Here is a 17,500-nt window from a genome sequence, read left to right on the forward strand (position 1 = left end):
AAAACGACTTGAGAAATGTGTTTTTGTGAACTTCATAAATGCAAAAGTGAATCAGATGTGTGTGACTCAAACCTCCGTTCAAACTGTTTCTCTTCCCAACGGAATTGAAAAATAGTGAAAGGTGAAGGTGATGGGCAGGATTGATCCACAGGAAGAACCAAAAAGGAAACATTTGTCTGACTAAGAAATCATCCTGAGTTTGCAGAGAACATTTTGTATGTGGAGCAACGACAAAACAAAATCCGGTTTGTTAATGTAGAGGAGCAGAAGACAAACAGACTGAGCTGCACTTTCTTGTTCTTGTGGTTTTACAGAAACATCACGTCTTGGTCTTTGCAGTGGAAGGTGTTTCTTGGTGAACAGTTGGAGACTTTCACTTTGGCGTTGACTTTTTAAATTCGTAACCGAGGTTGAACGAAGGATCAGGATTTTGTTTTGTCGTGGCTCCACATACAAAATGTTCTCTGTAAACTCGGGATGATTTAGTCAGACAAATGTTTCCTTTTTGGTTCTTCCTGTGGATCAATCCTGCCCATCACCTTCACCTTTCACTATTTTTCAATTCCGTTGGGAAGAGAAACAGTTTGAACGGAGGTTTGAGTCACACACATCTGATTCACTTTTGCATTTACGGACTTCACAAACTTCCGAAGCCCATTTCTCGAGCCGTTTTCCGCTGTTAGGATCCAACAATCACACAATTACGACGTCCGAATCCCAAAACTAAAATATGACAATATCAGAACCAGAAACAAAAGTGAAATGGTTCAAAAGACTTGAAAAGATCGACTTTGACAATAGACACGTCCCACTGGGAAAACAAACATGGAGGTTTGATCATCACTTTTTCAGAAAATCCTTCCCAGTGTGAATTGTGCGATGACCTGAAGTCTGAGATTCTTGATGCTTTTATAAGAAACAAAATCAAATGTTGCTTAAATTAAGAAAAACAGACTTATTCCACTGGTCGATCATTTTACTCGTCAAGTTGAATCGACTCAAATAAAGTCAAATGTTTTTAATTTAAGTCATTTTAACTTATGCACATAGTGTTTGGGAGGGCACCTGACACACACAGGAGGACGGGAGGGCACCTGACACACACAGGAGGACGGGAGGGCACCTGACACACACAGGAGGACGGGAGGGCACCTGACACACACAGGAGGACGGGAGGGCACCTGACACACACAGGACGGGAGGGCACCTGACACACACAGGAGGACGGGACACACACAGGGCACCTGACACACACAGGGGGGAGGGACACTGGGAGGGCACCTGACACACACAGGGGGTGACAGGGGAGGGCACCTGACACACACAGGGGACGGGAGGGCACCTGACACACACACACAGGGGGGACGGGAGGGCACCTGACACACACAGGGGACGGGGACGGGGGAGGGCACCTGACACACACAGGGGACAGGGCACCTGGGGGGACGGGAGGGCACCTGACACACACAGGGGGACGGGAGGGGGGACGGGAGGGCACCTGACACACACAGGGGGACGGGAGGGCACCTGACACACACAGGGGGACGGGAGGGCACCTGACACACACAGGGGGACGGGAGGGCACCTGACACACACACACAGGGGGACGGGAGGGCACCTGACACACACAGGGGGGACAGGACACACTTCTGACTCTGGGTGTTTTGCAGGAGTTGTGTTCTGACCCCGAGTTCATCGTGGGAGATGCAAACCGCACGGACATCTGCCAAGGACAGCTGGGTACGTCACCGCTCGTCTCCACGGAGACACGATGCTTTCTGTGGAATGTCCCGCAGTGTGGCTTTAGACTTAACTGTGGTGCATTTATTCATTTGCAGGTTTTTATTGTGATTTTATTGTTTTTTTTATTCTTTTTATTGTGTTTTTACTTTGTTTTTATTATGTTTTTATTGTTTTTATTGTGTTTTTATTTTGGTTTAGTGTGTTTTTATTGTTTTTATATTTTTATAGTTTTTATTTTGTTCTTATTGTGTTTTTACTTTGTTTTTATTTAGTTTTTATAGTTTTTGTTTTTATTGGGGTTTTTATAGTTTTCATTTTGTTTTTATTGTTTTTTTTATTGTTTTTTATTGGGTTTTTATTGTTTTCTTTGTTTTTATATTGTTTTTATTGGGTTTTTATTTTGTTTTTATTTTTTTTATTGGGTTTTTAAGGTTTTTATTATGTTTTTATAGTTTTTATTGTGTTTTTATGGCTTTTAGAGTTGCCTGGACACTCGTGTTTTCTTATATTGTGCCGTATCCGGTTTGTCTCCATGGAGATTAATGCTTTTAATACTCTGTAAAATTCCAGGTCCTGGTGTTGCCGTACTACTTGAGTCCTGCTTTAGTCCTAGTTTAGGCCTAATTTACCCTTGTTCAGTCCTGGTTCAGTCGTGGTTTAGTCCTGGTTTAGTCCTGGTTCGGTCCTGGTTTAGTCCTGGTCTGACTCTGGTCTCTTTGTAGTTGACTGTTGGCTGCTTCAGTCCCGGTTTACTCTTGGTTTAGTTCTGGTTTAGTCCGAATTTATTCCTGGGTTAGTCCTGGTTTAGTCCTGGTTAAGTCCTGGTTAGGTCCTGGTTAGGTCCTGGTTAGGTCCCGCAGTGTGGCATTAGACTTAATCTGTGTTACATTAATTAATTTACAGTTTTTTGTTTTTTTTTTTCTTTGAGAGTCGCCTGGACAAACGGCGCCTCGGAGATTCACACTTTTAAAGCCGTACTTTTCCAGGTGCTGGCGCTGTCCTACTACTTGAGTCCTGGTTTAGTCCTGGTTTAGCCCTGCCTAGTCCTGTTAAGCCCTGGTTTAGTCCTGCTTTAGTCCTGCTTTAGTCCTGCTTTAGTCCGGGGTGATGCGTTGAGCTGGAGCTGACAGAGGAGGATTTACTTTTTCAGTCTGTTGTTGTTTTTAGACGAAGGCGTTTCCGGATCTTTTAATCCCAAACTCGGACTCGGCCCTTTCACCTGACACACTGACACACTGAACCGGCTCAAACAACCCGGGTTTAACTCAGGGTCAGGCCAAGGTCAAGTCCAGGGTCAGGTCCAGGGTCAGGTCCAGGGTCAGGTCCAGGGTCAGGTCCATGAGTCCTGTCTGTAGTCCAGTCCAGGTCTAGTCCTAAAACTGTCTCTGATTAAATTCAGTGACGAGACTCCTGCTGGTTTAATCCTTGTTTAGACCTGGTTTAGTCCTGGTTTAGTCCTGGTTTGGTCCTGGTCTGACTCTGGTCTCTTGTTGGGGACTGTTGGCTGGTTTGGTCCTGGTTTAGTCCTGGTTTAGTTCTGGTTCGGTCCTGGATTGGTCCTGGTTTAGTCCTGGTTCGGTCCTGGTTTAGTCCTGGTCTGACTCTGGTCTCTTGTAGGGGACTGTTGGCTGGTTTAGTCCTTGTTTAGTCCTGGTTTAGTCCTGGTTTAGTTCTGGTTTAGTGCTGGTTTAGTCCTGGTTTAGTCCTGGTTTAGTCCTGGTTTAGTCCTGGTCTGAGTCTGGTCTCTTGTTGGGGACTGTTGGCTGGATTGGTCCTGGTTTAGTCCTGGTTTAGTCCTGGTCTGAGTCTGGTCTCTTGTAGGGGACTGTTGGCTGGTTTAGTCCTGGTTTAGTCCTGGTTTAGTCCTGGTTTCCTGGTTTAGTCCTGGTCTGAGTCTGGTCTCTTGTAGGGGACTGTTGGCTGGATTGGTCCTGGTTTAGTCCTGGTTTAGTCCTGGTTTAATGCTGTTGTAGTCTGGTTTAGTCCTGGTCTGAGTCTGGTCTCTTGTAGGGGACTGTTGGCTGGTTTAGGTCCTGGTTTAGTCCTGGTTTAGTCCTGGTTTAATGCTGGTTTAGTCCTGGTTTAGTCCTGGTCTGAGTCTGGTCTCTTGTAGGGGACTGTTGGCTCCTGGCGGCGATTGCGTCTCTGACTTTAAAGAAAGACGCTCTGGCTCGGGTGGTTCCTCACGACCAGGACTTCGGACGCAGATACGCCGGAATCTTCCACTTCCAGGTGAAACTCACAAACTGTTTTTTATTTTTTTTTTAATTTTAGATTATTACACCACACAAAACCAAAAATCAAAAACAGACCTGGAGCTGTGTACGAAAAACAAAACACAACTACATCAGAACATCAGAAAACTGTGCAACACGAGCTCTTTTTAAAAACTGTAGAAAAAATGAACGAAACGCAAACGGTTACACCCTTATCATCAGAAGGCCCCCTAGTCAGAAAGCCCACTAGTCAGAAAGCCCACTAGTCAGAAAACCCACTAGTCAGAAAGCCCACTAGTCAGAAAACCCACTAGTCAGAAAATCATTCCCTCTTCTATTGGTTTGTCAGCAACATTTCTCTTGAACAATTGAATGTATATTTGATGAAAACAACAGGGAATAATCCCTGGATATCAGGGAAGAATGAGTAAACTTTTGGATGTTTACCAATGAAAAATGGCTGCAACATCAACATTTTTTGAGATATTGACAGGAAAACACATAATCATGTATAACAGCATTAGCTAAGGCCAGCATGACTTCATTTGTTGGTTTACAAACCCACCAATGCTTTATTAAAAGAAAAAGATTTAAAATAAAATTGAAATGAAGGTTGTAGAGCTCGAATTACTGAACATTTTGCAAGTTGTTGCCTGAAAATCAGACAATTATTAACCCTGTTCCACTTAAGACGACATTTCCACCCAAATCATTATTTCCTCAAACATTTTTACTGTATTTTAAGGGTTTAATATATTTATTACTTTTAATATTTACTTTTTAAAATATTTAAAACTTGAAATACAATTTCATTTGTAACAATTTGTAACACGACCTGAACATGGATTTTCTGACTAGAGGCTCTTCTGATGATAAGACTGAACCCAACACAAACTGTGATGAAGACGAAATCGTGAATTTTTATGGATTTCGCGCACGACTAAACTCAGCTGTGTCGTCTCCTTCCTTTAAATCAGACCTGGACTTTTCACGTCTTTTCTCCGTGTTCTAGTCATTTCTTCTTCTGGTTTAGTCCTGGATTAGTTCTGATTTGGTCCTGGATTAGTTCTGGTTCCGTCCCAGTTAAATCCTGATTTAGCCCTAGTTTAAAACAGATTTCGACCTCTATTTCCAATATTTAATTTAAAGTTTAATTCAAATAAAACCAACCAAAAAACAAAAAAACAGTCTCTGTGCCTGTTTCGTTTTTGATATTTTATTCTCTCTGGTTTATTTGCACTGGAAGTTCTTCTGCTTTGATTGGTGTAATTTGAAAATTGGTGTAATAGAGGTCAAAATCTGTTTTTGCTTTTTTTTTGTTTGACACTAAAACGGAAAAACGAAATAACAAACCGTTTGCCCATTTTGTTGTTTTTCGTTCTTATTTGAAATTCAAAAGAGCGACTGGTACAAATGGACAGACAGCGACAGCCCGACCGCTCGGACGTGTGAGATCTTAGGGGTGTTTTGGTGACGTGAATAAGCCGTGAATAGGCGAGTTTCAGCTGACGTCATTGTTATTAAAAGTCTGCGTTGCTGCTGGGAAATATTTTGGTCGGAGGCAGAAACACGGTAGCGTCAAACACAGTGCGTAACCTCGAGTATTTCTCCCTGATAATGTTAAATTCCTGCTGCATTATCGGACGCACAAATAGAAACACGGAAGAAGAAAAATGTCTTTTTCATATTCTGAGTGAAAAGAACCACTAACGGTGAATTAAACGACTTTCAAACATCCGCAGAGCAAACGTAGAAGATCCTAACAAACCGTGGACTCAACAAGTTCAACAACACATCCAGACTCTTGGAGGTTTTCATCTTTTCTGCTGTGAATGGCCCAGGAGTTTCACCAAGTCATTGTGGATGTCGCACAAGTGAATATTTGTCCAGGGAGTTGGAGATTCAGACCAGAAATTTGGTTTGGTCCAGACTCTGTCGGGGTTGAAAAGGGTGATTTGTCGTCCGTCGATGTTTATGACCAATTTCTGGTCAAATGGTCTTGGGTCCTCTGCCGTTACAGTGGATAAATAACCGGGATCAATACCCTTTACGTGCTTTCTCGCTCCGTCCGTCATGTTCAATTAGTGTTTCTCGCTGCCGACCAAAATAATTCCCAGCATGCAACGCACGCTTTTGTCAACAATGAAACCCTAACCCCTGTAGGCCGCTGACCTTTCGTACACACTTTCAGTTCTGGCAGCACAACAAATGGCTGGACATCGTGGTGGACGACAGACTCCCGACCGTCCGGAACCAGCTGGTCATGCTCCACTCGGCCTCCAACAACGAGTTCTGGAGCGCGCTGCTGGAGAAGGCCTACGCCAAGTGAGTGACGCCACCTCCGCCTCCTCGCTGCCTCCTCGCTGTTTGTTCTGGGTTTGAGTCCTGAACGGTCAAACCGGTACAAATATTACTCAAGTCAAAGTACGCGACTGGAAAAGTACTGTGAAAAGTCGAGTTTCTGAAAAGTGACTGTAGTAAATGTACCTCACTACTGCCCCCTCTGGTCACAGTGACAGTTGGAGGTTGTGGGTTAAACTCCTGCTGTGAGCGGCAGAGTGGTTAACCTGTGTTTGCTACAATTACTACTACTACAAGTACTTCTACTGCTACTACTACTACTGCTACTACTACTACTACAACTACTACTACTGCTACTACTACTACTTTTGCTACTGCTGCTACTACTACTACAAGTACTACTACTACAAGTACTAATACTACAACTACTACTACTACAAGTACTACTACTACAACAACTACTACTACTACAACTACTACTACTACTACAAGTACTTCTACTGCCACTGCTACTACTATTATTGCTACTACTACTACTACTGCTACTACTACTACTACTACAACAACTACTACTATACCACTACTACTACTGCTATTACCACTACTACTGCTACTACTACTACTACTTTTATTGCTGCTACTACAACAACAACTACTACTGCTATTGTGGCAGAGTGGTTAGCCTGTGTCTCGGTGCAGGTTACACGGGAGTTACGAGGCGCTGAAGGGCGGCAGTACGATGGAGGCCATGGAGGATTTCACCGGAGGAGTGGGAGAAAACTACGACCTGAAGTCTGCTCCAAACGAACTGTTCTCCATCATGAAGAAAGCCCTGGACCGAGGCTCCATGATGGGCTGCTCCATCAACGTGAGAAATACTTCTAATACTACTACTAATACTATTACTACTACTAATACTATTACTGTTACTGTTACTGTTTCTCTGAGTAAACATTGTGACTGTGCTTAGATATTTGATCATATATTTGTATATTTGTTCCTTCAGATCACAAGTTCGGCCGAGTCTGAGGCGCGAACCTCCACCGGTCTGGTGAAGGGACACGCCTACTCCATCACCGGAATGGAGGAGGTACCACACTTTCTACACTTTCTACACTTTTTACACTTTTTACACTTTTTGACACGCTTTACATGTTTTACACGCTTTACATGTTTTACACGCTTTACACTTTTGACACGTTTTACACTTTCTACACTTTTTACACACTTTACACGTTTTACACTTTTTTACACGTTTTGCACGTTTTACACATTTTACACATTTTACATTTTTTACACGTTTTACACTTTTTACACGTACACTTTTTACACATTTTACACTTTGTACACATTTTACACGTTTTATACTTTTTACACATTTTACACTTTTTACACATTTTACACATTTTACACATTTTTACACATTTTACACGTTTCACACATTTACACTTTTACACTTTTTACACGTTTTACACTTTTTACACATTTTAAACGTTTTACACTTTTTACACATTTTACACGTTTTACACTTTTTACATGTACACTTTTTATATGTTTTACACTTTTTACACGTTTTATACTTTTTACACGTTTTACACTTTTTACACGTTTTACATGTTTTACACTTTTTACACGTATAACTTATCCACATTTTACACTTTTTACACATTTTAAACGTTTTACACTTTTTAGACGCTTTACACTTTTTATACATTTTACACTTTTTACACGTTTTACACTTTTTACACGCTTTATACTTTTTACACTTTTTACACATTTTACACGTTTTACTCTTTTTACACATTTCACACGCTTTACACGTTTTACACATTTTACATGTTTTTACACGTATAACTTATCCACATTTTACACTTTTTACACATTTTACACGTTTTACACTTTTTACACATTTTACACATCTTACACGTTTCACACTTTTTACTCGCTTTATACTTTTTACACTTTTTACACATTTTACACGTACACTTTTTACACATTCTACACTTTTTACACATTTTACACGTTTTACACTTTTTACATGTACACTTTTTATATGTTTTACACTTTTTACACGTTTTACACTTTTTACACGCTTTATACTTTTTACACTTTTTACACGTTTTACCCTTTTTACACGTTTTACCCTTTTACACGCTTTATACTTTTTACATTTTTTACACTTTTTACACATTTTACACTTTTTACACGTTTTACACTTTTTACACGTACACTTTTTACACATTTTACACTTTGTACACATTTTACACGTTTTACACTTTTTACACATTTTACACATTTTACACATTTTACACATTTTACACTTTTTACACACATTTTTACACATTTTACATTTTTACACGTTTTACACTTTTACATGTTTTACACTTTTTTACACGTATTAACTTATCCACATTTTTACACTTTTTACACATTTTAAACGTTTTACACTTTTTACCTTTTTAGACACGCTTTTACACTTTTTACACGTTTTACACTTTTTACACGCTTTATACTTTTTACACTTTTTACACATTTTACACGTTTTACTCTTTTTACACATTTCACACGCTTTACACGTTTTACACATTTTACATGTTTTTACACGTATAACTTATCCACATTTTACACTTTTTACACATTTTACACATCTTACACGTTTCACACACTTTACACTTTTTCACGTTTTACACATTTAGACATTTTACACATTTTACACTTTTTACACATTTCACACATTTTACACTTTTTACTTTTTTACACTCGCTTTATACTTTTTACACTTTTTACACATTTTACACGTACACTTTTTACACTTTTTACACATTCTTACACTTTTTACACATTTTTAACACGTTTTACACTTTTTTACATTTTTATTTTTTACACTTTTTACACGTTTTACCACACTTTTTACACGCTTTATACTTTTTACACGTTTTACCTTTTTACACGTTTTACACTTTTACACGCTTTTACACTTTTTACACTTTTTACACTTTTTACACATTTTACACGTTTTACACTTTTTACACGCTTTACACTTTTTACACATTTTACACTTTTTTACACATTTTACACTTTTTACATGTTTCACACATTTTACACATTTTACACGTTTCACACATGTTACACTTTTTACACGTTTTAACACTTTTACACATTTTACACTTTTTACACGTTTTACACTTCATTCTTTTTTATTCTCTTTGTTTACACACACCAGGCCTTTTTAAGAAGATTTATATATTATATTTATATTTGTGATCTAGTTTAGGCTTGAAGGTCCCATATTCTGCTAAACTGACTCCTGTGAAGCTTTAAGTTATGTTCTAATGTTGTTTCCTCCTCAGAAACACCTGGAGTTGTGTTTGTTTCATTCACATGTTTGAGTCACTCTTTATTATTCATCTGTCCAAAGCTCCGAATGCTCTGCTCCACCTCTGGTCCACCTCTGTTCCACCTCTGCTCCACCTCTGCTCCACCTCTGCTCCACCTCTGCTCCACCTCTGCTTCACCTCTGTTCCACCTCTGCTCCACCTCTGCTCCACCTCTGCTTCACCTCTGCTTCCACCTCTGTTTCCACCTCTGCTCCAACCTCTGCTTCTGTCCACCTCTGCCCTCTGTTCCACCTCTGCTCCACCTCTGCTCCACCTCTGCTCCACCTCTGTTCCACCTCTGCTCCACCTCTGTTCCACCTCTGCTCCACCTCTGCTCCACCTCTGTTCCACCTCTGTTCCACCTCTGTCCACCTCTGCTCCACCTCTGCCACCTCTGCTCCACCTCTGCTCCACCTCTGCTCCACCTCTGCCACCTCTGCTCCACCTCTGCTCCACCTCTGTTCCACCTCTGCTCCACCTCTGTTCCACCTCTGCTCCACCTCTGTTCCACCTCTGTTCCACCTCTGCTCCACCTCTGCCCACCTCTGCTCCACCTCTGCTTCCACCTCTGTTCCACCTCTGCTCACCTCTGTCCACCTCTCTCCACCTCTGTTCCACCTCTCACCTCTCCCTCTGTCCACCTCTGTTCACCTCTGTTCCACCTCTGCTCCACCTCTGTCCACCTCTGTTCCACCTCTGTTCCACCTCTGCACCTCTGCTCCACCTCTGACCTCTGACCTCTGTCCACCTCTGTCACCTCTGTTCCACCTCTGTCCACCTCTGTCCCACCTCTGCTCTGTCACCTCTGTCTCCACCTCTGCTCCACCTCTGTTCCACCTCTGCTCCACCTCTGTTCCACCTCTGCTCCACCTCTGTTCCACCTCTGCTCCACCTCTGTCCACCTCTCCTCTGCACCTCTGTCCACCTCTGACCTCTGACCTCTGCCCTCTGTTCCACCTCTGTCCACCTCTGTTCCACCTCTGCTCCACCTCTGCTCCACCTCTGTTCCACCTCTGCTTCACCTCTGCTCCACCTCTGTTCCACCTCTGTTCCACCTCTGCTTCACCTCTGTTCCACCTCTGCTCCACCTCTGTTCCACCTCTGCTCCACCTCGTGATTGTGATAGTTTCATGTTAACAGCTCCTTTCACCTTTAGTTCAGGAGAGATGGAAAATTCCAGATTGGCAGAAATGATCCAAATGATTCTAGTGAAGGTGTGTGGAGTTTAAAAACACAGTGGAGCACTTCCTGTATCACCACATGATGACATCACAAAGTGGAACAGAGTGTTTTCTGTTAGACAGAAGAACTCAGCCTAAATGTGCTTGAATGAAACGAAACAAACTCCAGGTTTTATGAACCTTGTAGCAACTTTAATATTCCACAAGTTTACTTTAATTTATGTAAAAATATTGTTTAATTTGCTTTTTGATTTAGAATAATTTGTTATTTACATGTTACATAAATGTTCCTGTGTGGTCCGTGTGCAGGTCGAGTACCAGGGTAGAAAAGTTCGTCTGATCCGGATCAGAAACCCCTGGGGTCAGGTCGAGTGGAACGGACCCTGGAGCGACAAGTGAGACACTCAACACACTTTTATTTAAAACACAATAAATGTGTGAGATTCACGTTGTCGTGACGCTTTCAGATTTATAATCAGTTTTCAAGTCATAATCATTTGGAGACAATAATTTTACCTTTTGTTTCTTTTTAAAATGGAAAATGTTGTTTGTTTTTCCTTCAGCTCCAGAGAGTGGAACTACGTGGACCGAGCCGAGAAAAACAGGATCCTCCAGAACTCCACCGACGACGGAGAATTCTGGTGAGATACACCGAAACAAACGAAAACTTTAAAAAACAATTTTATTCTTTTTACACGAGCAGCAGATGTGACGAACGTCGAGGTAAATCCACATCACTGTTAAAGACGCACAATTATGCAAAATCATTTCTTTATTCTCTCATGTTATGAAGTTTAGAGTCATCCAGGCGTGTCTGAGTAATATAGTGATCTCTCAGGATTCAGGATTTTATTATCAGTGTCATATGGAAAACTACAAAATTATGTTTTGAGCCTCAAACACTGTAAAGTGAAGATGTAAAGTGCAAAACTAAACAAGTAGTATTAGTCTGTACGAGGCTCCGCCCACACATCCCCCGTGATCCCACACGACAACTCTCAATAAATATACAAAAACATGATACAGCACAGTGCAGGAGTTTCATTAGTGTCACGCACACTGAGTGTGTTGTGTGCGCTCTGAAGGGGGAGCGACTTAGAGGAGACGATGCCAAAAGTGAAAATGAAACTTATAAAACATGTTAATGCTTTGTTTTCCACAAATATTATTGTGTTTTCAAAACAGTAAAAGGAACATGGTGTGTGTCTGTGACAGAGTTTGTGTGTTTGTGTGTGTTTTTGTGTGTTTGTGTGCGTTTTTGTGTGTTTGTGACAGTGTTTGTGTGTTTTTGTGTGTTTGTGTGTGTTTGTGTGTGTGTTTGTGTGTTTGTGACAGTGTTTGTGTGTGTTTTTGTGTGTTTGTGTGTGTTTTTGTGTGTTTGTGACAGTGTTTGTGTGTGTTTGTGTGTTTTTGTGTGTTTTTGTGTATTTGTGACAGTGTTTGTGTGTGTGTTTGTGTGTTGCTGACGGTGTTTGTGTGTGTTTGTGACAGTGTTTGTGTGTGTTTTTGTGTGTTTGTGACAGTGTTTGTGTGTGTTTTTGTGTGTTTGTGACAGTGTTTGTGTGTGTTTTTGTGTGTTTGTGACAGTGTTTGTGTGTGTTTTTGTGTGTTTGTGACAGTGTTTGTGTGTGTTTTTGTGTGTTTGTGACAGTGTTTGTGTGTGTGTTTGTGTGTGTTTGTGTGTTTTTGTGTGTGTGTTTGTGTGTTTGTGACAGTGTTTGTGTGTGTGTTTGTGTGTTTGTGTGTGTGTTTGTGTGTGTGTGTGTTGTGTGTGTGTTGTGTGTGTTTGTGTGTGTTTGTGTGTGTGTTTGTGTGTTTGTGACAGTGTTTGTGTGTGTGTGTGTGTGTGTGTGTTTGTGTGTGTGTTTGTGTGTGTTTGTGTGTGTGTTTGTGTGTTTGTGACAGTGTTTGTGTGTGTGTTTGTGTGTTTGTGACAGTGTTTGTGTGTTTGTGTGTTTGTGTGTGTGTTTGTGTGTTGCTGATGGCGTTTGTGTGTGTTTTTGTGTGTTTGTGTGTGTGTGTGTGTGTTTGTGACAGTCTTTGTGTGTGTTTTTGTGTGTTGTGTTGTGTGTGTGTTTGTGTGTTGCTGACGGCGTTTGTGCGTTCGCAGGATGGAGTTCGAGGACTTTAAGAGAAACTACGACACGGTGGAGATTTGTAACATGACGCCCGACGCTCTGAGCGACGACACCAAACGACACTGGGAGGTCAACCTGTTCGAGGGCAGCTGGATCAGGGGCGCCACCGCTGGAGGCTGCAGGAACTACATCGGTACAAAGACGGAAGGATAAAAAGAAGAGATAGACAGAAGGATAGAAGGAAGGATAGAAGGAAGGATAGACAGAAGGATAGACAGAAGGATAGACAGAAGGATAGAAGGAAGGATAGACAGAAGGATAGAAGGATAGACAGAAGGATAGAAGGAAGGATAGACAGAAGGATAGAAGGAAGGATAGACAGAAGGATAGAAGGAAGGATAGACAGAAGGATAGACAGGGATAGAAGGAAGGATAGACAGGATAGAAGGAAGGATAGACAGAAGGATAGAAGGAAGGATAGACAGAAGGATAGAAGGAAGGATAGACAGAAGGATAGAAGGACAGAAGGATAGAAGGAAGGATAGACAGAAGATAGAAGAACAGAAGGATAGAAGGACAGAAGGATAGAAGGAAGGAAGGATAGACAGAAGGATAGACAGAAGGATAGAAGAAGATAGAAGATAGACAGAAGGATAGAAGGATAGACAGAAGGATAGAAGGAGCAGAAGGATAGAAGAAGGATAGAAGGAAGAAGATAGACAGAAGGAAGGATAGACAGAAGATAGACAGAAGAAGATAGAAGGAAGGATAGAAGGATAACAGAAGGATAGACAGAAGGATAGAAGGAAGAAGAAGGATAGACAGAAGGATAGAAGGAAGGTAGAAGAACAGAAGGCAGATAGAAGGATAGATAGAAGGAAGGATAGACAGCAGAAGGATAGAAGGATAGACAGAAGGATAGAAGGATAGAAGGGATAGAAGGATATAGAAGAGACAGAAGGATAGAAGATAGACAGATAGAAGAAGGATAGACAGAACAGATGGATAGAAGGAGATAGAAGATAGAAGAGAAGGATAGATAGACAGAAGAATAGACAGATAGGACAGACGAAGGAAGACAGAAGGATAGACAGAAGGATAGAAGGAAGGATAGACAGAAGGAACAGTGAAGGAAGGATAGACAGCAGTAGAAGGATAGACGTCAGAAGGATCAGCTCTAGATGCAGAAGAACAGAAGGAAACTCCGCAAAGAAGGACTGGACCTGGAGACCATCGGTTTCGCCGTTTACGATGTTAGACTCTCAAGTTTAAGTCTCAAAACGTCACCTTCACCAATAACTTTAATAATAAGGGCTAGAGTTTAGTCGTGTCAGTGCGGTTCGGGTCCTTCAGGTCGTCTGAGGGACGCTGAGAGATTTGATTTGATTTTACATTAAAAATACTGTCAGGAGAAGAAAGATCACAGCAGTTTATCTGAAAACAGGATCACTGAAGACAACAGGGATTCTGCAGTGTTTAGTGGCGTAACAGAAATCACGGTTCACTGTGTACGTCGGGTTTTTGAGGTCACGGTTCGGTTCATTTTCGGTACAGAATAGCAATAAAATGCAAAACCATTTGATTCTGCGGAGCGAAAGGTAAAAATGAGAACCACAGCGCGACGACTGTAGTTTTGCGAAAATTCATGAGGTTCAGAGGCGGCCGCTCTAACTATAAAGCACTGCGGGAAACTCTGCCTCGATCACGGACGAGTTCCTCAAAAATATTAAAGATCCGAGCCTCCGTGTGGCTGCACATGTAGAGGACGAATGTAAACACACACAAATACCTGCATCCTGAATTTTGGACTTCAGGTCATCGCACAATTCACACTGGGAAGGATTTTCTGAAAAAGTGAGCATCAAACCTCCATGTTTGTTTTCCCAGTGGGACGTGTCTGTTGACAAAGTCGATCTTTTCAAGTCTTTTGAACCATTTCACTTTTGTTTCTGGTTCTGATATTGTCATATTTTAGTTTTGGGATTGGGACATCGTAATCATGTGGTTGTTGGATCCAAACAGCGGAAAACGACTCGAGAAATGTGTTTGTGAACTTCATAAATGCAAAAGTGAATCAGATGTGTGTGACTCAAACCTCCGTTCAAACTGTTTCTCTTCCCAACGGAATTGAAAAATAGTGAAAGGTGAAGGTGATGGGCAGGATTGATCCACAGGAAGAACCAAAAAGGAAACATTTGTCTGACTAAGAAATCATCCTGAGTTTACAGAGAACATTTTGTATGTGGAGCACGACAAAACAAAATCCGGTTTGTTAATGTAGAGGAGCAGAAGACAAACAGACTGAGCTGCACTTTCTTGTTCTTGTGGTTTTACACAAACATCACGTCTTGGTCTTTGCAGTGGAAGGTGTTTCTTGGTGAACAGTTGGAGACTTTCGCTTTGGCGTTGACTTTTTAAATTCGTAACTCGTAGGTTGAGTGAGGGATTCAAATGTTTCCTTTTTGGTTCTTCCTGTGGATCAATCCTGCCCATCACCTTCACCTTTCACTATTTTTCAATTCCGTTGGGAAGAGAAACAGTTTGAACAGAGGTTTGAGTCACACACATCTGATTCACTTTTGCATTTATGAAGTTCACAAACAAATTTCTCGAGCCGTTTTCCGCTGTTAGGATCCAACAACCACAACAATTAACGATGTCTGAATCCCAAAACTAAAACATGACAATATCAGAACCAGAAACAAAAGTGAAATGGTTCAAAAGACTTGAAAAGATCGACTTTGACAATAGACACGTCCCTTGGCTGTTTGATGTTCACTTTTTCGGAGGATCCTTCCCAGTATGAATCGCTCGATGACCGGAAGTTCGAAATTCAGGATGTCTGTATTGCGTGAACTCACCCCGAACCCAACGCCGAAACGGTTCAGCGCGAATGTACACCTCTCGCGATGACGTGAGGTCATGTTTGTGTATTTATCTCTGTATTTGTGGTGTCCAGGCCCCAGACGACACCGACCAGGCGGGGAAGGACTTTTTCCGGTACCACGCGTCCAAAGCTCGAAGCCGCACCTACATCAACATGAGGGAGGTGGCCGAGCGCTTCACCCTGCCCCCCGGACGCTACCTCCTCGTGCCCACCACCTTCCAGCCGCACCACGAGGCCGACTTCCTCGTCAGGATCTTCTCCGAGAAAAAGGCCGACGCAGTGTACGCGACCACACCAAACATCTACAACATTTAGACACGTTTAAAGACGCTGCGCCTGATTTTTACTCTTAAAAACATAAAAAAAAAAAAAACACGAAAAGGTGACTCAGTGCAGCTTTAATTAAAATGTCTTGTTTCCGCAGAGAGATGGGGGCCGTAATCGACGCCGATCTGCCAGAGGTAAGAAGATGGAAATCCTGATGGAAACGGCGAGGTGGAGGGTCCATCACCTGCCGGTTTCTATGGAGACGTCACTGCTCTGCCTGGAATGTTCCACAGTGTGACTTTAAACACATCGACTTTACATTTATTCAATCACAGGTGGTTTTACGGCTCAAAAAAACCAAAACACTGTGAGTGTGAGCGGGGTCGCCTCTCCGCAGATCTGACCTGTAACTTGGTCTGGTTTGGTCTCCATGAAGACAGAAAGGTTTAAAGCCTCACTGTGGAACATTCCAGACAAAGCAATAACATCTCCACGGAGAAAAGTGTTTGATGGATCCTCCAGCAGAAAAGTTACACACTGCAGCTTTTCTCCTTCTACTTTTTCACCTTCTCCTTCACTTCCTCCTCCTTCTCTACCTCCTCCTTCTTCACCTTCTTCACCTTCTTCACCTTCTTCACCTTCTTCACCTCCACCTCCTCCTCCTTCTTCACCTTCCTCCACTCCTCCTTCTTCACCTTCTCCTCCTTCTTCACCTCCTCCTTCTTCACCTTCTTCACCTCCACCTCCTCCTCCTCCTCCTCCTTCTCCTTCTTCTACTTTTCCACCTCCTTCTTCTTCACGTTCATCTCTTCCTTCTCCACCTCCTCCTTCACCTTCTTCTCCTTCTCTTTTTTCTCCTTCTTCACCTTCTCACCCTCCTCCTTCTCCTCCTTCACCTTCTTCTCCTTTTCTACCTCCTCCTTCTTCACCTCCACCTCCTTCTTCTCCTCCTTCTTCACCTCCTCCTCCTCCTCCTTCTTCTCCTTGTTCACCTCCTCCTCCATCTTCACCTTCTCCTCCTCCTCCTTCTTCACCTCCACCTCCTCCTTCTTCACCTCCACCTCCTCCTTCTTCACCTCCTCCTCCTTCTTCACCTCCTTCTTCACCTCCTCCTCCATCTTCACCTTCTCCTCCTCCTCCTTCTTCACCTCCTCCTCCTTCTTCACCTCCTCCTCCTTCTTCACCTCCTTCTCCACCTTCTCCTCCATCTTCACCTTCTTCTCCTCCTTCTTCACCTCCACCTCCTCCTCCTTCTTCTCCTTGTTCTTTACCTTCTCCTCCTTCTCCACCTCCTTCTTCACCTGATCCTTGTTCTTCTCCTCCTCCTCCACCTCTTCCTCCTCCTCCTTCTTCTCCTTGGTGACCTGCGACTCTCGTCTGTGTTTGTGTTCAGCCGCCGATGCCGAGCGCTCCGGAGGATGAGACGGACGAGGAGAAGTTTCTGAGGAAA

The 17,500-nt window shown here is 42.4% G+C and overlaps 1 protein-coding gene across 1 annotated transcript in view; it reads left to right on the plus strand.

The window, feature by feature from the left end:
* Nucleotides 1–17,500, plus strand: part of capn9 (calpain 9) — a 30,838-nt gene that overhangs the window by 6,138 nt on the left and 7,200 nt on the right. Inside the window, exons 2-13 of the mRNA XM_055158521.1 lie at nucleotides 1,671–1,740; nucleotides 3,857–3,975; nucleotides 6,151–6,284; nucleotides 6,960–7,128; nucleotides 7,267–7,350; nucleotides 11,128–11,213; nucleotides 11,382–11,459; nucleotides 12,929–13,103; nucleotides 14,078–14,149; nucleotides 15,856–16,064; nucleotides 16,208–16,244; nucleotides 17,444–17,500. The exon at nucleotides 17,444–17,500 is cut by the window's right edge and continues 24 nt beyond it. Of these exons, the coding sequence (XP_055014496.1) occupies nucleotides 1,671–1,740; nucleotides 3,857–3,975; nucleotides 6,151–6,284; nucleotides 6,960–7,128; nucleotides 7,267–7,350; nucleotides 11,128–11,213; nucleotides 11,382–11,459; nucleotides 12,929–13,103; nucleotides 14,078–14,149; nucleotides 15,856–16,064; nucleotides 16,208–16,244; nucleotides 17,444–17,500 (1,290 nt within the window). The remainder of the gene's footprint in view (nucleotides 1–1,670; nucleotides 1,741–3,856; nucleotides 3,976–6,150; nucleotides 6,285–6,959; nucleotides 7,129–7,266; nucleotides 7,351–11,127; nucleotides 11,214–11,381; nucleotides 11,460–12,928; nucleotides 13,104–14,077; nucleotides 14,150–15,855; nucleotides 16,065–16,207; nucleotides 16,245–17,443) is intronic.

The sequence above is a fragment of the Boleophthalmus pectinirostris genome, unplaced genomic scaffold (genome assembly GCF_026225935.1).
Source record: "Boleophthalmus pectinirostris isolate CB_2022bp ecotype Guang Dong unplaced genomic scaffold, ASM2622593v1 HiC_scaffold_22, whole genome shotgun sequence".
In the NCBI taxonomy this organism is placed as follows: Eukaryota; Metazoa; Chordata; class Actinopteri; order Gobiiformes; family Gobiidae; genus Boleophthalmus; species Boleophthalmus pectinirostris.